This window comes from Propithecus coquereli, unplaced genomic scaffold, assembly GCF_000956105.1.
Source record: "Propithecus coquereli isolate 6110/MARCELLA unplaced genomic scaffold, Pcoq_1.0 Scaffold206, whole genome shotgun sequence".
Lineage (NCBI taxonomy): Eukaryota > Metazoa > Chordata > Mammalia > Primates > Indriidae > Propithecus > Propithecus coquereli.
The window spans coordinates 3895154-3919419 of NW_012145634.1; the positions used below are offsets into that span (position 1 = coordinate 3895154).

The 24266-nt window shown below is 50.7% G+C and overlaps 1 protein-coding gene across 1 annotated transcript; it reads left to right on the top strand.

Annotated features, from left to right (window-relative positions):
• Positions 1-12394: 12394 nt before the first annotated feature.
• On the top strand, positions 12395-23609 carry TPST2 (tyrosylprotein sulfotransferase 2). Its single transcript, XM_012644162.1, has 5 exons — positions 12395-13318; positions 15640-15838; positions 17840-17890; positions 21127-21175; positions 23088-23609. Exons 1-4 carry the CDS (start codon positions 12486-12488, stop codon positions 21166-21168), a joined length of 1125 nt encoding a protein of 374 aa, XP_012499616.1. The 5' UTR covers positions 12395-12485; the 3' UTR covers positions 21169-21175; positions 23088-23609.
• The last annotated feature ends 657 nt before the right edge of the window (positions 23610-24266 follow it).

The window sequence follows — 24266 nt, forward strand, 5'->3', positions numbered from 1 at the left end:
TTTGTTGTAAACCTAGCTGGGCATGGTGGTGGTGCACACCTGTAGTCCCAGCTACTCAGGAGGCTGAGGCAGGAGGATCGCTTGAGCCCAGGAGTTTGAGGTTGCAGTGAGCTATGGTGACACCACTACACTCTAGCCTGGGTGACAGAGCAAGACCTGTCTCAAAAAAAAGAAAAAAAACCCCAAAACAAAACAAACAAAAAAAGAACGAATGGATGAACCTTGAGAACAGTCTGCTAAGCAGAAGCAGCTAGTTATTAAAAACCATGCATTGTGTGATTCCATTTATATGAAATGTTCAGAATAGGCAAATTCATAGAGGCAGAAAGTAGATGAGTGTTTGCCGGCGAGGCTGATAGCTAAGGGTACGAGGTTTCTCTTTGGGGCGATGAAAATGTTCTAAAATTGCCTGACTATACTAAAAACCCTGTGACTGTACCGCTCTGAATATACTAGAAACCCGTGAATACACTAGACTCTGTGATTATACTAAAAACCTCTGAACTGTACACTTTAGGTGAATTATATGGTACGTGAATTACATCTCAATAACGCTGTTACAAGGAAATCTGTATTAACATAAGAATACCATGATGAGCGATTTATCAGAATTTTAAGTAAAGACAGGGTCAGTGTTACTGCATTTGTTTTCCTTCTGTGTCGGGCTCCAAGGCAGCTTGGCACAGCACCGTCACTTGTCCTGTCTGTTTAAAAATTTTATCTTTTTTTTTGTTCAGCATGGATTTTTTCCATCGATCTAGAAAATACCGCATTAAAATGGTATTGATTTTGGTTACTGCATTTTTTGGCACCCCCTTGAGTTTTGTGCTCGAGGCCAACGCCTCACTTGCCTCACCTTGTCCTGCCACTGCCAAGCAAGACTTTTGCTCTCTGTAGGGTGGGCCAAGCTCTCACCAGCCACCCTGTCCCTTCCTCCTCTCAACAGTATTGCTCCATTTGACAGATGTGACTAGCGAGGCCCACCCAGAAAGAGACTGTCTTGCTTTTTTTTGTTTGTTTGAACTCAGTCCTGGCTCAAAATACCTACATTTTTTCTTTGTTTGTTTTTGAGACATGGTCTCGCTTTGTCCCCTGGGCTGGAGTGCAGTTGTGTGATCATAGCTCATTGCAACCTCAAACTCCTGGGCTCAAGCGATCCTCCTGCCTCAGCCTCCTGAGTAGCTGGGACTTAAGGTGTGCACCACCATGCCCGGCTAATTTTTCTCTGAGAGATGGGGTCTTGCCTTGTAGTTCGGGCTGGTCTCGAACTCCTGGCCTCAAGCGATCCTCCTGCCTCAGCCTCCCAAAGTGCTGGGATTACAGGCATGAGCCACTGCACCCGACCCTATCTTGCTTTAATAAAGGGAGCATATAGGTTACTACATCATAGCATTTGTCATAATTGTGTTCTTAGCCGGATTTTACTCTATTGGTTTCCTTTTCATCCTCTGTATTTTATCTTATTCCATTTATTCCCATTATTCTGGGAAGAGGTCCTTGGGTTTCACCACAGGGCCAAAGGGATCCACCAAAAAAGGTGAGAGAACCCGTTAGACCTGGATTTGAGTCCCGATGCTGCCTGGGGCAGCTGCGGGAGCGTGGGCAGCTGCTTCCCTGCTCTGGATTTCTTGTCCGTGGCCTGGTCAGAGAGGTGCTTTCTCCCCCACGGGGCTGCTGTGGAAGGTCAGCAGTGGCGTGTACGTCTGTGTGTCTGTCCAGTGTCATTGGGTATTCTGGACGGGATGTGGCATCAGGTGCTCTCTCGTGCCCTGCGAGTGGACTACAGTCACCTACACCCCCGTCTCTGTGTCCAGCCCACTGTGTTGCTTGTCTGCCCTCCTGATGGCTGGGACGCTCCTCACGAGCAGGACTGCATCCGTCCTAATAAATAATAGTATGTAACTGTGGCTGGTGTCACCGAGCCCACGCTCTGTGCCAGCCTCACGACAGCTGGATGAGGTGCGTGCTGTTTTCAAATTGATTTCGGAGATGAGATGAGTGAGGCTCAGAGATGAGAAGTCACTGGCTCAAGGTCACACAGCTGGTGAGTGGCTGAGCCAAGATGGCACCCTGGGTCTGTCCAACTTTGGGCCTGCACTCCTGGCCCCCACGCTCTGTGACCATTGCGTTCCTCGGGCCTGGCCGAGTGCCGAGTTCCGTGACCTAAGTGGTATTTCATGGAGTGGAGGAGGGGAGGCAGCCCTGGTTAAAATGCAGAACCCTAGGCCCCACCTCGTATCTTCCAAGTCAGAATATTTGGGGGTGGGCCCCAGGAATCTGCCTTTTAACCATTTCAGGCTATTCAGAAGCACCCCAAAGTTTAAGAACCCACCTTAAACGGAAGGAATAACAATGATGTCATAAGAAAGCTGTGTTTTGAGTGCTTTATATCAGTTTATTTATGTAATCCTCACAAGTACTAAGAGCATCTCCATTTTACAGATGAGGAAACTGAGGCACAACGAAGTTGTATAAAGGCTGCATTGCTCATAATCAGCAGAACTGGCTCTCAGATGCAGGCGCGCAGAATTCCTGTTCCTGTGCTCGGTCCCCCACCTCCGACAGCTTCTGGGCAGAGGAGTGGAGGCAGGATCCCGCTGTGGGGGGGCAGGAAGCCCCGGCCCCCGCAAGTCACTCTGGCTGTTTCCTGTTTGCCTTGCTGATCAGGCAGAGGCCCTGTGTGTTTCTGCGCAGGAAGCCCAGGGCAGGGGCTGTACCAGGCGCTGGGGCAAGGCTGGGAGATGGGGCAGGAGTCTGACTCTGGGCAAATAGCTTCCCCACCTGTGTACTGCGTGGGGTAGAGATCTGGGGAGATGGGAAAGAGCTTGGGTTCCAGCATCAGACAGACCTGGGTTCCAGTGTGGGCTCAGCCAGTTACCATCTATGCACCTAAAACACTTCACCTCTCCGAGCCTCAGTTTACCCTTCTATAAAATGGGACCAGTGATAGTGCCTACCCTCCAGGGTTGTCGTTTAGAGCCAAAGTGTACGATTGGCTGTCTGTATCCGTGGGTTCCGTGTCTGTGGATCCAACCGACCAAGATCGAGACTATTTGGGAAAAGAGAAGGGGGTGGTTGCGTCTGTACTGATCATATAACAGATTTTTTTCTTCTCATTATACCCTAAATAATACGGTGTAACACAGCATTTACATCGCATTAGGTAGTATAAAGGGATCTAGAGAGGATTTAAAGTGTAGGGAGGATGTGCGCTGCTTCTAGCAAATGCTGTGACATTTTATATAAGGGACTTGAGTATCCATGGATGTTGGTGTCTGCGGAGGGTCCTAGAACCAGCCCCCCACGGACACTGAGGGACGACTGTGTGTAAAACTGCCAGGTGTACACACAAGCCTCTCTCCCTAAGTCCCTCCTTGGCAACAGACAGGGTGCTAGATGATTCCCTGCGCACGTGAGCGCTGCTTTTTCTTCTTCCTTTTTTAAAAATCAGCCATTTGTTTTCGGAAATGAGACGTTTTTCTCTTACTCACCAAAGGCTGGCCACCCAGGTCCTCCCCTTCTGAAATGGGGCCAGGAACCTACACACACGCCAGCTTCTCCCTCGGCTCACTGCGTTTGCGTTTCGTGGGCTTGCCCTGGTTGCACGGGGACACATGCCTTTCATTCATGATACAGACCCAGGGGGTTGGCAGACGGTGGCCCAGGGGACAAATGTAGCTCGCCGGCTGTTTCTGTAAGTAGTCTTGCTGGCACACGGCCACGTGCATTCACGTGTGTGTCATCCGTGGCCGTGTGCGCTGTCACCGTAGAGTTGAGTGGTTGCCACAGAGACCGCACGGCCCTCAGAGCCAGAAACGTTGGCTTTGTGGCCCTTCGCGGAGGAGCCCTGCCGATCAATCCCTGATAGAGATGACAAACTAGGTCGTCGGAAGGTTAGGAAACAGATCCCGGCAAGAAGGCACTCAGGCCTGAGCACCCCGTGGGACCCAGGTTCCTCGGTTTGTTGACGACGTTCCTTCCTGTCTTTGTCCCTGTGCCGTAATAACAGCGATCGTGATACGCATAATAAATGCTTACATTTTTTTGCAGGTTGACTCTATGCCAGGCTCGATGGAGGTTACCTAGTTCCCCATGACACTCTGTTTCAGGTGTTGTTTCCATTTCTCAGATGAGAACACTGAGGCTCGGAGAGCCGCCCCAGAGTGACCCAGGACACAGCCTCTGAGTAGGGGAGCTGGGGTGTGACTCCCTGGCCTCATCGGTCCCCACCCCAGCTTGTGCCTCACAGAGTGCTGAGCTGGGGCTGGGACAACATGGGGGGTGGACCCTGCTTGGATGGTTCCAGGTGAAAAATGCAAAGCAAGTTGGGGAGGAGATCCCAGATTTAGGAGCAGGGGCTCTGGAGACAGAGAAAGACTTGGGGTTTCGTCCTGGCTCCTCTGCCTACCAACTGTGTGGCCTTGGGCAGGTCACCTTACCTCTCTGAGCCCCAGTCAATGGGTGGTTAATAAGGGAGGGTCAGATGGGGTCATGGAGGGGGTGTTGTGAGGACAAAATGCAACGATACATGTAAAACCTTTAGCTCAGTGCCTGGTATACGATAAGTGCTCAGGAAGTATGAGCTAATATTTTTAAGGCCACATGCTAGCCTGCCTGCCCTTCTTCCCTCTTGAACCACTCTGTGTGCTTTTTAATGCTCAAGCAGCGAACAAAACCTCAGAGTTAGTTTTCCCTGCCTCTCATCCCACTGGAATCTGGCAGGCGTTTCTTGTCTGGCTGCCCTCCGGAGCGGGTCGGAGGTCTCTGATTCCCAGGGGCCCTGCCCAAGACAGCTGCCCTCTCTCTCCAGCTCTTGGAGGGTTGGGGTATGGCGGGCCGGAGGCGGTGTGGTCAGTGTGGCCCGGCAGGGTGGGCAGTAACCGCGGCAATGGAATGTTTGAGAGCTGGTTCCCACGGGGAGCGATTGCAGGGCTGATGGCTGAGCGTGGGCACATGGGCACTGAGGCCCCCTCCAAGGCCACTCTGTAAGCGCAGTGACCCGCCTCCTCAGCCGGCCCCGTGTGCCTCCAGATCCCCTCCCCACCTCCCACCACGTTGTTCCTGGGAACCTCTTGATCTGCTGAGCTTGGGAAAATGATGCTGATTTAGAAAGGTCACGTAGATTTGAACCCAGATCAGTGTGGTCTCACTGTTAGCGTCACCCCCTTCCGTGACCCCTGCGAAATGTCTGCACCTCTCATTGTGGGCATTTTTTTTCTGAGCATTTGTCGGTGGTGTCATTGTCTCACATGCCAGTTTCTTCATTCCCCACTAGAGTGTCAGCTCCATGAAGGCAAGAACCTTTGTCTGTTGTCCTCGACATATCCCAGTGTCTTGAGCCATGTCCGGCACATAGTAGGTGTTCAGTAAACATCGGTGGAATGAACGAATCTGGATCTAAGGGGATCTCTTAGGTTGAGCTTCCCTCTCTCCTTCCCTTCCTTCAGGGCAGCGCATGAGTCAATGGAAGGAGGGAGCAAAGTCCCCTTCCATCGTAGCCTACTGCCCCCGTCTTAGGAGCCTTGCCAAGCACGGCATCTTGGGGACAGAGCCACACTGGGAAACTGGCTTTTCCTCTGACTAGTTGTGTGGCTTTTGTTAATCACCTCATCTCTCGATGAAGAGATTTTGTTAACCACTTCATCTCTTCAATTTCCTCACTTACCAAGTAGGGATAAAAATCCCCACCTCGGGTCGGTGCGGCGGCCCACACCTATAATCCTAGCACCCTGGGAGGCCGAGGTGGGAGGATCGCTTGAGCTTAGGAGTTTGAGGTTGCTGTGAGCTACGATGATGCCACTGCACTCTACTCAGGGCAACACAGTGAGACTCTGTCTCAAAAACAAAAAAAAAAAAAAAAAAGAAAAGAGGGAAAGTCCTCACCTTAGAAGGCTCTGCTAAAAGCAAGCAGCAACACAGATGGCGCTGGCCGTGGGCCAGGCCACGTGCTAACACGTCCTAACTTATCTGCACCTCCCAGCACTCCGAGGAAGCTGGTTCCGCATTCGCACTGGGCAAGTTCAAGTGCCCTCCTCAGAGGTATTACAGGTCGAGCATCCCTTTATCTGAAATGCTTGAGACCAGAAGTGTTGCACATTTCACATTTTTTTTGGATTTTGAAATTTTTGCATTACACTTGCCAGTTCAGCATTCCTAATCTAAAATGTTCCGGTGAGGATTTCCCGTGAGTGTCACGTTGGCATTCAGAAAGTTTTGGATTTGGAACATTGTGGATTTTGGATTTTCAGATTAGGGATACTCAATCTGTATCATCAGCTCCATTTTACAGATGAGGAAACTGAGGCTCCCAGAGGTTAAGTGACTTGTCAAGGTCACACAACTAGCAGCCGGTGCAGCCGGGATTTGAACCCAAGCAGTCTGGGCCAATACTGTGCCTGGCATACAATTAAAAAAAAAAATCCCTTTATTATTTTATCATATAGAAAGACAGTATGAGCACAGTGGCTTGCTCCTGTAATCTCAAATACTTGGGAGGCTGAGGCAGGAGGAGCATTTGAGCCCTGGAGTTCAAGGCCGCAGTGAGCTGTGGTTGCATCACTGCATTCTAGCCCAGGCAACAGAGAGAGACTCTGTCTCTAAAAAATTACATACATTATTATATATGTCACCCACCACCTCGGCGCCACCCTGGAAGCATTTTGAGTCCATTTCCTTGTCTTTTTTCTTACCTGTGGTTTCTGTTTGCTGGTTGGCTTGGCCGAGTTGGTGATTCTGCTTTGTACCCCCAAGCTACAGAATACTCAGGCCTGGCACTCCTGGGTTGTGGGAGGCCGACAACGTGAGGCTCACCCCTGCACTCACGTAAGGTGGGGAGCGTGGCGACCCTCACCGCCACCACCGTGGGGCTGGAGATGTGGACGAAATGAGGCAGCGCTTGGTTTGGTGCTAAATACACCGTGGTGCTTAATAAATGCCAGCCACTGTTACTGATGTTCCTCTACCCCCACCCCTCTCTCTCATTTGTCCTCTAACCAGCGCTGTCCAGTAGAATGTTCTGCAGTGATGGGAGCAGAGGTCGGCAAACTTCTGTAAGTGTGCAGAGCGTAATGTGTCGGGTTTTGTGGCGCACGTGTGGTTTCTGTGGTCGTTGCCGCCTCCCCTCTCTCTCTTCTCCCTCCTCCCCTACCCTCTCTCCTTGAAAAAAATGCACAAACCGTTCTCGGCTCAAGGGCCACACAAAACCAGGGCAAGGGTTGGATTTGGCCCAAGGGCCATCGTTTGCCCACCCCGTGCTAGATCCGCGCCGTCCAGTACGGTGGCTGCTGGGCACCTACAGTGTGGCCAGTGTGAACGAGAAGCTGAATTTTAAATTTGATCTGATGTCGTCGAAGTTGAATCTCAGTATCTGCGTGTGTGCGGCTGGTGGCCGCATGTTGGACACGCAGCTCTGAGAGACGGTGGCCCTGGCAGCCCTGTCCCTTCGCTCTGAAAGGGCCTGTGTTTTCTGGAGGGGGAAGGCGGGGCTCGTGGGCCGTGGGAGCTGCCCGGCTGGCTGGCAGGCCTCTTGGGCTCACTGGCAGTTCAAGGACCGCCTGAGGGCGGCTGGGCCCAAGCCATGCTGCCTCTGGAAGAGCTTCGAGTGCCTGGCCCCTAATTGGTTTCGTTTGTTCCAAGAGGGCAGGGCCGACATCGTTGGCCTCCCGTGTCCGTGCCCGGGGAGTGCCAGGCCTGAGTATTCTGTAGCTTGGGGCTAGGGGCGGGCTGCTTACTGGGGCTGCTCCTGGGACCCCTTCTCCATCTGGGTTTCGATGTCCTAATCGGGCTGATATTTCCGGAAGAGAAAAGACCGCATAGAGGCGAGGAGTGAGCGAACCATCCCCACCTCCTGAAACAAGACCGAGAGGAGGGAAGTTGAGGCTCACACTCAGTGTGTGAGTCTGTAAAATGTGAGTCTCCGTGGCCTCAATTGTCCCATCTGTCAAATGGGGAAAGATGAGAATTGGACTAAAAATCCTCCACACCCTGAATGGTAAGGACACAGCGTTGAGATATATACGTCCTGCCCCGAAGCTACAAAAATCCCCTTGGTTCCACTTTAGCCTGGTTCTGGCTGCATCCCAGGCCTCCGCATGGACACGGCCTCGTTCTTGTACTGTGGTGGTTAAGAGCTGGGCATTGGCGTCTCATGTATCTAGACGGTGAAACTGGTTCTGTCAGTTACTCTTCCTCTTGTTATGTTTTCTCATCTGTAAAATAGAGATCATCATTGTTTCCTCTTAATGGGGTTTAAATGACACCAGGTACTTGCAGAATAGGCCTTTGTTCAGTGTTAGGTGATGGTGGCAGGACATTCTGCAACTCCAGGGAGCACCATGTTCATTGTAGGTGGGTATATGGTACCCTTTGGGGTTGTGCAGTGCACAGCCTGATCAACCATACCCAGCAGTAAGGTGATAGTGGTGTGGTGGTGGTGGGGGTTATTATATTTACTTTTCCTGAAGTCCAAGGTCCCTAGGCTAAGAGGAAGGGAGAGGCCTTATTGGCAGAGACCCAGGGGCTCCCTAAGGCAGCAGTACCTTAGCTCAGACTCTCAGCTCACAACACTCTGCCTGAGCAATGAGCTGGCTCCTCCCTTGCGGGAACAGGCAAGTTCAGACCCTCGCTGTGGCATCTTCTCCATAGCTGCACTGAAGCTCTTCCCCCAGATGTCACTGTCAAGTGCTCTTGGAAGCCTGAAACCTCTCTGCCTCTCTGAGGGGGCCCAGCCCTTCTCCCGGGCACCCGTGCCTGATGCAGCATCTCCTTTGCCTCCGTAGGGCTCTGCTGACAGACAGCCTTAGTGAGCCGGCACAAGGGCCGGAGCCCCGAGATGAGAGTGTCCCGGGGAGGTAAGTGCATCCAGAAGGCCCCCCAGAGTCCCCGTGTCCCTCCCGGAGACAGCCCTCAGCAGGGTCACCCCCATGCCCCCAGCCTCCATTATGGGGCACTAAGCAGACTTCCCCAGCTGGATGTCTTCTTCCTATTCAGCCGGCAGGTTGGAAATCTGGTTTTAGCAGAAGCCAGATTCCAGCAGCATAGGGCAGGGCTCTGCTCTTCCTTGTCTCGTAGGAAGATGCTACTCCTGGTGACAGCATGGAGAAGGCTGAGTTCCAAACCAGAAAGGGGACTTGCCCAGCCTCATGGCGCAGATTCAAGGCACAGCCAGAACCCAAGCCCTCTTAGTGTCCCAGGTTGCTGATGCTAGTGTTTTTCGTGGGCTGGCTCAGCCCCTCACACAAGAGTTCCTTGACCCTCCTAATAGATTCCATGAGAAAAGATTATTATTATTCCTTTTTGGGGGGAGAAAAAAATGGAAGCTCAGAGAGGTGAAGTCCTTTTTCCAAGTCACCAGCTGGCAAAGGGAAAAAGCGGGATTCGAACCTGTAGGACTCTAAGTTGGAAGCCCCCACCCACCATCCTCACTGCCAAGATGCCGGGACACCTCCCTTGCCAGGGTCGAGCAGGGTGGCGGGGGTGCCGGGCAGGCAAGTGCTCCCTGGGCTGGGGCCTCTAGTGGGGTCCCTAGCTCTGGGTGACCAGGAAACCGCCTTCTGCTTTGTGAGTTCCCAGCTGTTTTCTGTCTGCCGAGTCACCCTGCTTTTTCTTCTCAAGCCATCTTCCGGGTCTTTGCTGTCCTCTGCTCACATCTGACCTGCCCGCTTTGTACTGTTACCTTCTGGCGAACAGCTCAGCCTGGGTCTGGTCCAGTCGAGGCCTGCCACTCTGGCTGTGCAGCCTTGGGCAAGTTGCTTCATGTCTCTGAGCTCGGGTGGTGCGTGGGAAATGCTTTCACAGAGCGAGCGTGCCACGTGTAAAAGCACAAAACTCAGGACCTTTGCTGCACTCGAACCGCTGAAACCAAATGAATGATGAGTATTAAGCAAAACTGATTTGATAACATTCAAAACTGATTTGATAACATTCAAAACTGATGATTTGATAACATTCTCCCTATTCCGTCCAGCCCTTCTTCTAGGCCTTTCCCCTTGGTATTGGGTATCTATATGACCAACCCCAACAGGCTCGAGGGCCATCAACACTAAAATCAGAATAATTGGCAGAATTTTAGTCTCTGTCTAAGGGGCGAGTTTCATTGAGCACTGGACGAAGCTCACACAGCCAGGACGTGGCGGAGCTGGGTTTCATATCCAGGCCTACCTGACTCGTTGAATGCCCAAAGGCTCAGACCCTTCGCTTCGATTCTGGAAAGAGGCAGGAGGGCAGACAGGGAGACCGAGCCTCAGGCATACAGCAGGGGTGAGGCAGAGAAGGGCCAGGGTGGTCTGAAGTTGGGTGACTGTCCACGCAGCATCTGAGCCTGCGCCTTCTGCATTGGGCCCGGCTTGCAGAGTTGGGGGGCCTTGAGGGTGAACTGGGAAGGGGGGCAGATCTGTCATTTGAAGGGCGTGAAGAAGGGAGTGGCTGGCTGGGTACGCCCTCGCTTTTCAGAACAAGCCTTCACCTGATGAATGGCCATTGAAGTCTGATCCTCAGGGTCGAAGTTCACTTCATCTGTCATCCTCTCCCTTTGTTCCCCACCATGTCCAGAGGCCCAGCATCCAGGAGCCTCCCCGGGACACTGGCAGGAGACTCCTGGCTGGCTGCCTGGCCTCCATCCTTACCCTTGCAGGCCCTACCCTCAGGGGCTGTCTGTAGAGTAAGTGTAGCTCTTACTCTGTCCTAGAGGACCTGCAGGCCCCCACTCCCTGTCTTTCTCCCTCCCCTCTGGCTCCAGCAGCCTCCTCTCAGGTTCTTAAAGCTCCTCCTTGAGGGTCTTTGCACTCTCTGTTCCCTCTGCCTGGAGCACCCTTCCCACACATCTTCACATGGCCAGCTCCTTCTTATCCAGGTCTCAACTTGGATGTCACCTCCTCCAAGAAGCCCTCCCTGACCACCCTCCCCTTCCTTTCCTTGACCGCTCTCACAGTGTCCGGTTCATTTCCTGGAAAGCAGGTATCACGTCTGTCCATACCTTGTGTGTTATTCACTTCCCGCTGGGACCTAAGCTCCTTGCACAGAGAATCCTGCTCGTCTTGTCCACTGTCCTGCTTCCAGCACCGAGCATGGTGCCGGGCCCCTTTTAGTGCTTAATAAACATTTACTGAAGAATAAATGAATGAGTGATGATTCTGGAAGAAATCTAGGCTAGGATATGCTGAACCTTCTTCCAAAAAGCATTTCCTGTGGAGCCGCGGTGGTAATTCCAGGCAGGTGCCAGAGCTGGCTGGTCTGGGTTCGAATCTTGGACGCCGTGACATGACTGCTTCCCACCTGGGCACCTATGAGCAACCTCTCTGTGCCTTGGTTTCCTCCTTTCCTGACAATGATGATGTCATAGCACTTTACTGTGCCCAGGCCCTGCTCATTCAACTATGGCACACTCCTTAAATATTTCTTGAGCAACTGCTAGGTTCCAGGCACTGCGCCGCTAGTTGTGGATACAGCCGTGGACAGCACAGGGAAAACTCCCTGCCCTCCTGGAACAGACATGTGGCTGGAATCTGACATTCCAGTGGGTTATTATTTTTCACATTTCGATAGTAAATGTTGTAAAGATGATGACTGTCTCCATGTATCAGATGAGGCAGCTGAGGCATTGAGAGAGTAAGGAAGCTGCCAAGGTCCCTGAATCCGATGGCTAAGTCTAGAGTCCCTCGGGGTGTAGCAGCGCCTACCCGCAAGGTTGCCGGAGGATCCCACGAGCCAAGATAGGCAAAGTGTCAGGCACATAACAAGTGCTTATGAAACGTGCCCTGCCATTCGTGGGTGCAGTGTCACGTTTGCTGTTATCGGGGTTTTGTCAACTAAAGAAACAAATCAGGCTTTCAAAGAATTAAAGTTAGTTTTAGTCAAAGTCTCACTGAGGATCGCAGCCTGGGAGAGACTTCCAGGAAGTTCCTTTAAACTGCGCCAGAGCAGTTTCACCCACAGCTTATACATCAGATAGCGGAGGTTCTGCGTGTGCTCAGAAGTTGCATTAAATGTGCTCAGAAGGTACAGTAGAGTGAAATCTCATCAAAGTTTGGGCGTGAGTCTATGTCTGGTTATAGATGATGGGCATGATCATTAATCCCTCCAGACATTATACGGGAGGAAGCAAGGGCTGGGGTCACGAACTTAGCTTCATTAAAAATGCAGTGATTCACCAAGAAACGTGGGAACCTGGGCCTCTCCTGCTTATTATGGTCTTGGGGCTTTCTTCCGGAAGGCCACGCTCAGTCACTGAGTCAGGGCTTTGCAGTTCTGCTGGCAGGGATTTTGTGACATTCTGCCGGCGAGCAGCACGAGCTTACTGCGTTCTTACGTTTGCTACTTCGTCTCACAGGTCTGTATTGTCGAGGCCCCAGGCTGGCGAGCAGACCTGCCTGACTCTGTGCGTGTCCTCCTCTCTCCCCAGATGTGAGCCCCGCGGGCCGCCCGCTGGCCGGTCGCTGAAGTCGCGGAGCGGGGCCCCCAGGCAGGGCCTGCCCCACCCCCGGCCCGGCATGCGGCTGTCCGTGCGCAGGACGCTGCTGGTCGCCGGCTGTGCGCTGGCCCTGGTGCTGGCCGTGCAGCTGGGGCAGCAGGTGCTGGAGTGCCGGGCGGTGCTGGCGGGCCCCCGGCGGGCCATGCGGCCGGAGCAGGAGGAGCTGGTGATGGTGGGCGCGGACCGCGTGGAGTACCGCTACGGCAAGGCCATGCCGCTCATCTTCGTGGGCGGCGTGCCCCGCAGCGGCACCACGCTGATGCGCGCCATGCTGGACGCCCACCCCGAGGTGCGCTGCGGCGAGGAGACGCGCATCATCCCGCGCGTGCTGGCCATGCGCCAGGCCTGGGCCAAGTCCGGCCGCGAGAAGCAGCGGCTGGACGAGGCGGGCGTGACGGACGAGGTGCTGGACGCGGCCATGCAGGCCTTCATCCTGGAGGTGATCGCCAAGCACGGCGAACCGGCGCGCGTGCTCTGCAACAAGGACCCCTTCGCGCTCAAGTCCTCGGTCTACCTGTCGCGCCTGTTCCCCAACTCCAAGTTCCTGCTGATGGTGCGGGACGGCCGGGCCTCGGTGCACTCCATGATCACGCGCAAGGTCACCATCGCCGGCTTCGACCTCAGCAGCTACCGCGACTGCCTCGTCAAGTGGAACAAGGCCATCGAGGTGATGTACGCCCAGTGCATGGAGGTGGGCAAGGACAAGTGCCTGCCCGTGTACTACGAGCAGCTGGTGCTGCACCCCCACCGCTCCCTCAAGCTCATCCTGGACTTCCTGGGCATCGCCTGGAGCGATGCGGTTCTGCACCACGAGGACCTCATTGGCAAACCGGGTGGCGTCTCCCTGTCCAAGTGAGTGAAGCCCTCATCCTTCCACCAAAACCCTTGGCCTTGGAGTCAGGGGTACCAGGTGGGAAGATCTGCTCTGCCTCTCCTAAGCTGTATGGCTTTGGGCAGGTCACTGTACCTCTCTGAGCCTTGGTTTCGTTATAAATAAAAGAAGGGGGTGAGGGCATAATTATTCCTCTCTTTTCTTAGAGAATCAGGAAACTTTGAATATGCTTTGTAGTAAGGTAATAGTGGGTCAAGGTTAAGAGCACAGATTCTGGAACCAGACTGCATTCAAATCCCAGCTCTGCCACTTCCTAGCTATGTGACCTTGGGCAAGTGACTCGACCTCTCTGTGCTTTCAATTCCTCATCTATAACTTGGGGATATAATCGATCTACCTCACAGATACCTGCGAGCATTAATACATGTTAGGTGCTATTATTACTATTATTATTATCGTTTTAGTGTTGTTACTGCTTTTATTAGCATACTCATTATCCTGTCATTATCATTTAATGAGTGCCTACTATATAGAAAGTATTGGGTAAAGCCCCCAACAAATATTATCTCTTTAATCCCCGCAGCAACCCAAGGACATAGGAACTACTCTTATCCCCATTTTACAGATGAAAAAGCTAAATCTCAGAGAAGAGAGGTTACTGGCCTAAGATCACACAGCTAACAAAGCATGGTGCTAGGATTCGAACCCAGGTCTGTTGGACTTCAGAGCATGTGCTGTTAAGTTCCCCATGTCTAGGACCCCACGTCCCATCCTCCCTCTCATTTCCCCTCCCTTCCTCCTTCTGTCCCTTGTTCTCTGCCTTCCCCCTCTGGAGAAGCTGCCATCCCACTGTGAACCCCAGACCCCTTGAACAGTGTGTGTGGTCTCTTCATGTTCCCGTCCTTGCCAGGCCCCAGAATCCCTGAGAGCCCAGCCAAAGGGCTATCCCCCCATGGCCAGTCCCTGCCAGGCTCCTACCTACCAGGCACTTTGGTTATTTCTAGTTGTATTGACATGTACCAAGCATTGCACCCATTCATGTTCTGGGATGTGTCTCCATCATTTCTGTGCCACCAAGTCCTGGAGACACAAGCATTTTGGCCAAAGCCATGCATACACATAGGATAGAGGTGAGATTTAAATCTGGGCTCATGGATTCTACCCACCAATCAATACCCTTTCTCCTTTCCCAGTTCTCGTCACTTCACTCCCATTCATGTTTTCCTTTTGCTGCCTCTTTCTGTTTCTGTTTCTCTTTCCCCAACTCTTCTTTTAGTTGGGATGGAAGCATCCAGAAATACGCCCTTGATCCTGGGGGTTCCCCCAGGCCCCCATCCTATAAGGCCCCTGAATTAAGATCGGTAACATATTCATTCAGGTGGCTCAATAAACCTGTTCAAGGAAGCACATGTAAGATGATGGTTGTTCCATTGTAACAGCAAAAAGCTGAAAACAACCTGAATGTCCACCTTTGGGAGAATAGAAAAATAAGCTAGAGAGGAATGCTACACAGCTCGAAAAAAGAATGAGGTTTGGTTGAGAGGGGAAAAGGTTGTAGGCAGTACATGTAACGTATTTATTTGAAAGTGCGTGTGAGAGAGAGGGATGGGAGAAGAGAGCGTGCAGGCGTACGTGCACGTGCTAACCCTTATTGAGAGCTTACGATGTGCTCTCTGCTCTTCTAAGCACTTTGCATTAACTTATGTGCTCTTCAGAACAGCCCAGTGAGATAGATACTATTATCAGTCCCATTTATCAATGAGGAAAATGAGGCTCAGAGAGGTGAAGTAACTCTCCCAAGGTCACACAGCCAATATTAGTACAACTGGCGCTTGAACCCAGGCAGTCTAGCTCCTGAGTCTGCCTGGACTCAGTGCCTGTAACCACTTTATGGGAAAGGATTGAGAGAGTGCACTCCAAAATGCCAAGGCTGGGTACCCGTAGGAGGCTGAGGGACTGGCAGTGGTGACCACAGGGACTTTGAACATTACCATTCATGTTTTGTAGGTTTTTTTCCCCAAGGACAAAATATTCCTGTTAGTCACATACGTTAAAAGTTATTTTTTACGAAGTCACAGGAGTCGAGGAAGCAGAATTCACGCGCCAGCGGCGTGTCTTGCTAGCACTCTCTGACTCCCACCCCGGGCTCTTATCCCCATTGTACCGAGCACGTGTGATGAGGCAAAGTGACTCACCTGCGGTCTCACAGTTGATGGGGGCAGAGCTGGGCAGAGGCCAGGGCTCCCCAGCCCTTCCCGCTGCCCCAGAGTGGCAGAGCAGGAGCCCGCCCAGGTGCGGTCCGGGTCTGCCCTGACCCGTCCAGCCTGTCCTCTCTCCTCAGGATCGAGCGGTCCACGGACCAGGTCATCAAGCCTGTGAACCTGGAAGCGCTCACCAAATGGATCGGCCACATCCCTGCGGACGTGGTGCGTGACATGGCCCAGATCGCCCCCATGCTGGCTCGGCTCGGCTATGACCCCTATGCAAACCCACCCAACTATGGCAACCCCGACCCCATCGTCATCAACAACACACACCGGGTGAGTGTGCGCGTGTACTCCTGGAAATGTGTTCCCGGGGCTTTGGCAGGAACGGAAGCTCCAGCTGCCTGAGAAAACATGAAGTCTCTTGGTTCCTGAGCAACTGGGGTTTGTTTTGTTTCTATCTGATGAACACTGTGAATTGTATGACTGCGTGTCTTTCCATTTTTGCTTGGGCTGCAAGGAAGCTCAAAGCCAGCTGGTAGCCTGTCTCATACTTTAACAGACGGACCACTTGTGCACTAATTTTATCTTATTCCCCTGCTCTCATTTACTTTTTTTCCACTATGTCCCTGGCTATTTGTTTGTTTGTTTATCTGTGAAGCACCTCAAGTCTTTGTCAAGAGTGAACATAAATAAATAATTGGTCCCTGTATTGTCCCTTACGGTTCAATATTGATTTCTCAGACAAACATGAGCCTGGGGTTGTTTGAATTACTTTTTAAGTTCTCCTTAGTTAAGGTAGTCAGGGGAAATGACTTTTAACAAAATGTTTTTGAAATGTTAAAGTAGGCTCATACTCACGGGGTAAAAGAACAGTTAACAAGTTCATGGCCTTGTTTCTGTATTGTGGTCACAGCTTCTAGTTGACTTTGGGGGCTGTGTTCTGACTTCCTTCTAGGCACTAAGTTAGTTAAAATATTTGACGATGGGATCCAGGCCCAAAGAAGAGCCCTCCCAGCCTTTGCATCCTTGGGACCCAACGTCTTAATTTAAGCTAAGCTCAGCGTTTCTGAACACGTGTTAATTTTAGAAAGGAAACAGCTCTTGTATTGAGTCACAGCGGAAAAAAGTTATTCCTCTCTCAGTTCTCCTTTAATTCTTCTCGGCTCAAGGAGGAAGTCTCCCTTCGGTGCCGAGTCCTTAGGCCTCCCCGACACTCACTGATCTTGCTTTTCAACAGAGAATTTACTAACACTGCGCTTTCAGGGCTCTGCCTTCTCATTGAAGCGTAAGCCTGTCCGTGCGTCTCACGAGTTCCTCCTTCCGGGGACGCCAGTTGGTTTTGCAGTCGTTTATTTACAGAAATACTTAGAGATCTGATGCACATACCCAGGCTATGTTGACAGTGTGGACGGTTGCAGCCTGAACATGGTTTATTTTTATTATTTTATTATAAACATTATTTTTATTCTTTAGTACTAATAGTCATTATTATTCTTCAAACTCTACTTACATGTTTTATCTATTTTTCTGCACGTATGTTACCACAATAAAAAATTAATTAACTGGATGAAAAAGAAGAAGATGGCAATGATCTTGAAATCCAGCCCCCAGGTGCTTCTCCAAAGCAGCAGCTGGGGCTGGATGGGGACCACCGCAGTACTTGGGTGGGCACTCCTTACCCCACTCTTCTTTGCCAGGACCCCAGCACTGGCTCCCTGGGGTCTCTTTAAAAGGCGGAAGTCCCTGGTTTGTCCCAGACTATGGGTCACAAGCTCCCGGAATAAAGCCTGACTTTGTGTATTTTATAAACAACTCTAATGAGCACTGGTGGTTAAGATCAACTCTTCGGAGCTTTTTCATTCATTTGTTTAACATGGAAGATGTTTCCAGTTTTCTTCCAAGGAGATTTCTTCTCTGGGGAATTCCACAAGTCTTGGCAAGTGTCAGACACCCAGTTCGATCTTTCCAGTGGCTTTGCCGTCACCTGGAAGATACGTGCTTTCATAGAGAGTCCCTCTGTGATACTTTCTTCATAACACTTCCCATGGTTTGATGTGTCCTTGTTTATTCGTGTTGATTGTCACCTGTGTATTGTCTGGTGCCCTCTCTAGAATAGAAGCTGTAGGAGAACAAGAATTGCAATTTTCCAGTTAACGTTGTCCCCCGAAGTACTTGGGGTAATGCCTGGAATGGGAGCCCGACACGTGCTTGTTGGAGGGGTGGAGGAGGGGTGGACGTGTGGATGGGTGGGGGGAGGGGCGTGGGTGTTGGGATGAACTAAATTTCATTTTTCAATCATTTCTACAACATTGGTATTTCTTTCCTGTCGCCCAGGTCTTGAAAGGGGACTACAAAACACCAGCCAATCTGAAAGGATATTTTCAGGTTAGAAACTCCAAGGAGAATCCTGTTTTTCCCGGCTGTCGCACCAGCTCGCTGTCTGCCCCGGGACACTTTGCTTCTCCGCTCTGGCTGGCAGTTTCCTTGTCCTAAAATGGGGAGTGGCGGTTGGGCCAGAGGGTCTCTAAGTGTCCGATCCCTCTGGGCCTTCTGCGGGAGAAGTCTGTCACCTTGTCTTCTGGCTCAAATGCAGCTGGAGGGGCTTCATGGGGACTTACCTCTTGAGCTTCCTGTCTCTAGCCTCAAGTTCAGTTTTATGTAAAGCAGCAGTTTCTAAACAACAGCCCAGCGTAAAATTCTCATCAGTGCACGAGAAACTAGAAACACGAGGGGCACGTGATGCTTGTATATGTGCGAGTGTGGACACACACACACTCTGGCATCGCCCCCCACACCCCCCAAGCCTCCCAAGCATCTGCTCTGTGTGCACAGCAGTGGTCCCTGTCTCATGTCATTGTTGGTAGAAGGGAGGCCTTTGACACACAGCAAGGGCTGCCCCTTTACCGACATTGTAGCCAGCCTCCTTTTGGTGTTAAAATGCCCCCTTTTAAATGAAAGGATGGCGCTAGAATTATTAATAGTAGTGTGGCTTTGTGCATGTGTTTAATTTGACAAAGGCTGGGCCACTCTACGGCAGCCCCCAGTCCTCCTTCATGATCTGACTGGTGACGTCTGAGAGCCAGGGACCACAGCTTTTGAGCACTTCCCAGTTGTTTGGGGAGGGGTTCACTCCGCAAAGCGAAGTGTTTCTCCTAAGTCCTGTGAGTTGTTCTAGTGAATTATCAAAGGAGCGGTGTGCGGGGGAGGGTGTGTGATGTGATCAGAGGCCCCTCTCGGGCCACTGTGTATCTAAAAATACGGCCAGGATTAGTGAGCACTAACTGATTACTTTTTTAACCGACAAGATGATGTCACAAGAACAACAAACAGAAGTGGGGGTGAGGGGAATTATCCGCCATCTGAAACTCTTCATTTTTGCATGTTGCCTTCTTTTTTTTTTTTGGCTGACCCAAATATGCACGTTTGCGTGCGTTGCAGTTCCATTGTCTGAGCCGCTTTGTTTTGCTTTCTTAATATTTTCCCACCTTTGGGGTTTCGCGGGCCACGTGGCGTTCCGTGGAGTGCAGCACGTGCCGCCCTTCACTGAGCTGCCGCCCCGAGATCGTTTCCCATGTCTGCAGTATCCCGAGTGACGTCACGTACGCAGCATCCTCATTCCGCCTCTCTCCCGTGGAGTGAGGGTGCTCTGTTGAGTCATTCCCTCAGAATACATTTTTAGAAATAGAATCAGTGGGTGGAAGGGTCTGGATCTTTTGAATATTCTTGATCCACAAGTGTTTTACAAAAGGGTTGGACCGGTTTCCACTCCCCTGCAGGTACAGCACACACAGGACATCTAGCTGGACTGGGACTGGTTTTTGCTATTAGGAGTAAAATGTGAAGAATGGCGTGTGCCTGTCGTCACGAGCCACCCCTACCCTCAGGAGGGCTGCCCTGCAGATAAATTGTGTCAAGCCCCTGCTTTCCACCCTCACCTGTCCTGCTGTCCTACACGGTGTACATGACATTATTCCAGATATTGCAAAGGCCAGGTGCGGTGGCTGCTGGCTCATGCATGTAATCCCAACACTTTGGGAGGCTGAGGTGAGAGGATTGCTTAAGACCAGGAGTTCAAGACCAGCCTGAGCAACATAGCAAGACCCCATCCCTACAAAATGTAAAAAAATTAACCGAGCATTGTGGCGTGCGCCTGTAGTCCCAGCTATTTGGGAGGCTGAGGCAGGAGGATCGCTTGAGCCAGAAGTTTGAGGTTGCAGTGAGCTATGATGATGCCACTGCACTCTACGCTAGGGGGAAAGAGCAAGGCCCTGTCTCTAAATAAAATAAAATAAAATGCCTGGAAATAGTCTTAGAGAAGCCATTAAGTAAATAGCAGCACATGCATTCCATGGAACACTAGGTAGCCATCCAAAATGGTGCCAGTGAAACTCAAAAGAGGAAAAATATTAAGAGAACAAAACAAAGTATCTCATCCATTAAAATTGCAATGGATGCAAAAATACACACTCAACTTCATAGGTTCCAGCTACCCTCCCCGCTTCCAGATCTTTGCTGTTCCCTCTGCCAGGGGTGTTCTTCCACCCGGGTCTTTGCATGGCTCACCTGGTTTCCATCCTCCAGCTATTGGCTTACAGTGTTTTCCAGCCCCAACGACCAGTTCTCTGATTATCCGAGCACCAACCGGGTGCTCAACAACTCAATTCCATTCTGACAGTGACTTCCACAGGTTAAGGGTTCAGTCCCACAAGATTGTTCCCCTTCAAATGCCAGCTGCAACAGGGGGCCCAGGCTACCTGTGCCTCTGCCCAGCCGACTAGAGATTTGGAGGTCCCGCCCCCACCCCCAGTTTGATAATTCACTAGAACCATTCACAGGACTCTGGAAAACACCTTACTTACTATTACCTGTTTATTACAAAGAATACAACTTAGGAAAAACCAAAGGGAAGAGAGGCATAGGGTGAGGCATGGGGGATGGGTGACGAAGCTTCCATGCCCTCTCCGGGGGGTGCCATCCTCCAAGCATCTCGGCCTGTTCCCCAGCCCCCTCTTCAAACCCTGGCATTTAGAGGTTTTAATGGATGTCTCACTACGCAGCGTGATTGATTGAATCATCAGTCGTTGGTGGTTAACTCGATCTCCAGCCCCTCTCTCCTCCTGGTAGGTTGAGGATGTAGCTGAAACGTCCAGGCCTCTAATCACGCCTTGATCTTGTGGGTAACCAGCCCCCATCCTGAAGCTACCCAGGCCCCCCCCACCCCCCCAGTGATCCCACTAGCGTGCATCCCAAGGGTTTTAAGGAGCTGTGTGCCAGGAACTGGGGACAAAGGCCAAATACGTATTTTTTATTATGGCACAGCTTCAACGTCATCTTGCAGAGTCCCCTCCTGACCATCGTACCTGCCATAGTGCCAACACCTGTCACTCGTACCTGCCCGTCGTGAGCAGGCTCTCTCCCCAGCTAGAATGTAAGCTCCGTGAGCACAGGGCTGGCTCTGTCATGCTCGAGGAAACTTCCCAGCACCAGGCACATAGTAGGTGCACAGTAAATATTGATGAGCAAGTGTGTGCATGACGCAGGGATTCTGAGGCTTAAGCTCAGGGCAGCGAGGCATCCCCACCTGGCCGTGACCCCTTCCTCTGTGTGTCGTCTTCCTGCAGGTGAACCGGAACGGAACCTCCTCCCCCTTTGGAAGCTTGTGATTTCCTGGTACGTGGGCCTGTGGACTTCGCTGGGGACCTCCCGCTGCTTCTAGGCCCAGGAGCTGATTTTCTGAAAGGCTTGCCCTTCCAGAACCTCCCTGGAGAGAAGTGTCCACCAGGGTGGGCTGTCCGAGCCTCATCAGGTTTCCATGGTGACAGGCTGAGGGAGCTATTTATAGAATCAAGGCTTAGTTGCCTAGCTCTGGATCAAGGACAGTAGCAGGGATGGATGCAGAACCAACCAGAAAAAAGTTTGCCTGGCACTGGGGAGGGGGCAGGAAGGACCACTATGATGGGGAGTGATTCTGGAACCATTTTTGTACAGAATGCTGTCTGCCGGTCTGGCTTCTATAAATAGCATTAGCTTTGGCCCAAAGCAATTAACGTTCTAATAATAGTGGCAAGTAGTTCTGTTCTAAGAATAACCTCCATGGCATTGGCCAAGTACTCCTTGTTTGTTACTCATTTAACCCTCAGCACCCTTGGGAGGCAGGTGACACGATTCTCCCATTTTACAGAAGGGAAAACCAAAGCGCAGAAAAGGGCTTTGACTTGCCTGAGGCTACATAGCCACCAAGTGGCAGAACTCCCCTCAAAAGTCATCTTCCCCCAGAGTTTGCTTTTAGTGAACAATTGTAAGTCCCTGTTTGTCCATCCATATTTTCCTATGGGTTAGGGAAAGAGACTTTGGACTTGAGAGATTGAAGCGCTCTCCAGGTTTAACATCTCTCAGCCTCCATTTTCCACATCTGGAGGGTGCAGATTCATCGGCGCCCACGTCCCAGGGTGGTCATGAGATGACATGAGCTGGCCCAGGTGGGAACGCGTGGGAACTGTAGAGTGCTGGACCCTCAGCGTGGACTTGGGCACTGAGTTAAGGCTCCATGAGTGAGCTGACTTCCTTGTGTCCCCCGCCTCTCTGATCAGGTTCAAGGGCAAAACCAACTTGCACTTTCTCTGTTATTTTCTATTGAAACTGAGCTTCTAGCCTGGACTCTTATTTTTAGCTTATCTCTTTTGAAACAATCAACATATTTTTTTAGTTTTTGCTTTAAATTCACTTTGCACCAGCCTGTAAGGCTGGGGACGCTAGAACCCTGTTGTTGTCAGGGTTCCCATCTCGAGTTGCACTAAGATCCCAAAGTTCTATTTAATTCTGAAGAAAAGAACCTTCACCTTAAAATCAGCCTTTCTCATGATTCTGTTTCACCCTAACTCTGTTCCCCCCAGCTAGCTTTCTCGTAGAATCCTGACCCTTCGTGTTGATAAAAGCAGATTTATTCCTCATTTGATTGTTTAACACATTGACGGCCATGTGAGTTGTATTGAACTCACACTAGTTTTGAGCCCGGGGCCTCATGAAGCATATGTGACTCACACGGCTCTTCACCTTGGGAGCCATGTGAACTATTTTTCAAGTTGCATGTAATCGCACACAGAAAATAATACAAAATAACAGATTTTTCATTAAATTAGAAAGGATCATTTTGTTTTCAAAGTTTTTATTCTATTTTCATAATAAAATACCATGGCCCCAAGGGAAAAAATATTTTTTTCTAGCGTGGCAGCCAATATGTCGCTGATCCCTGATACAAAATTGGCCTTGAACAAACGCTAATCCTTCCCTTGCCTCCGAACATTCACTGGTTATTTCTCACGTAATCACGGCCATTTGCTCTTATATATATATATAAAAAGTATACCTTTGAGGTCACATGGTTGCAAATTGAGATGTGGGTAAGAACCCAAGAAACATTTTTAAATTTAAATTCTCCCTGGCCATCTGGGATGCACGCATAAAACCTTACGTGCTTGTGGGAATGGATGAAGACCATACGTTCTGCAATCACACGTATAAATATAAAAGATCTATTTCAGAATTGTTACTTGGGCCTAATGCAGTCTTCTCCCTCTTCCAGATCTCTGCAAATGGCTTCGTTGCCAGGAAGAGAAGAAACCACATTCGAATGGAAATCGGACCTCTAATCCAAGCATATTGCTTGCAGTTAATTGCCAAAACAGGACTGCTAATGAGGAATGTATTTGCATATGTTTGCAAAAGGTGAATCATCGAAAACATACCTTGAAACTCTCTATTGGTGGACACTCTAGGGTAGAGAGCAAAGAGTATGGAAGTAGTCCAGCTTTTGAAACTTAGATATTTTATATTTTTCCCCTCGAGAACTTTTTTTTAAGAAATGGGATCTGCCATCCTCCTTAATTTGCAGGACTGCCTCGGTGGCTTTGTTTGCTGGGACAAGGCCCACAACCTGTGCCTCTCCTATTGACCCTTACTTTGCATTCAAAGGATCTATTTAAGAATTTAATATATGAGGCTTTCTTTGATTCCTCCTCAGTTCTACTCAGTTTCACAGAGGAAAAACATTTATGACTTTGAATAAAGTGAACAGGGGCTCATTTGTCTCTGCCTTACTTTACTGGTGTGAACGGGGTTTTTTGGTGGTTTTCCATATCGGATTTTGCCAGGTAGAGTGGTGACAAGCAAAACCTGGAGAATATAGGTCCATGCAAGGCACAGCTGAGCGTGTCAGGAGTCCCCAAGCCACCCTCAGGTTCAGTGATTGGCTAGAAGGACACAGAAGGGCTGTTAGACTCAGTTAATGGTTTGTTACAGCACAAGGATACAGGTTATAAAATCAGCAAAACAAGAAGGCGCATAGGGCAGAGTCCAGGAGAGACCAGCCTCAAGCCTTTCCGATTGTCCTGTCCCAGCGGACTCTGATGGATGTGTTTAATTCTCCTAGCAACAATGTGTGACAACATGTATAAAGTGTTGCCAGCCGGGAAGCTCATTCCAGCCTCGTCCAGGTTTTTTTTTGGAGGTCGGTCACATAGGCATGGGGCAGCCACATGACTGACCTTAGTTACTCAATCAGTATCCCCTGCAGACGTCAGAATGATACAGCGTGGCCCAAGGCCTCCGCCATAGATCATCACATTTTTAGCACAAACTATCTGGCCCGCCTGGCATGGCCCAAGCCCCTAGGTATGTAAAGACACCCTGTTAGGGAGCATATTCCAGGGGCTTAGAGTTTATCTTCCAGGAGCCCATGAAGACCAGTCCTTTCTTTGAAATG

Bases quoted from the DNA above. Each gene is read 5' to 3' on its own strand.
- TPST2 (XM_012644162.1), top strand. From the start codon at position 12,486: ATGCGGCTGTCCGTGCGCAGGACGCTGCTGGTCGCCGGCTGTGCGCTG. The intron at 15,839-17,839 runs GTGAGTGTGCGC...CCTGTCGCCCAG, and splicing joins TCATCAACAACACACACCGG to GTCTTGAAAGGGGACTACAA. The intron at 17,891-21,126 runs GTTAGAAACTCC...GTCTTCCTGCAG, and splicing joins ATCTGAAAGGATATTTTCAG to GTGAACCGGAACGGAACCTC.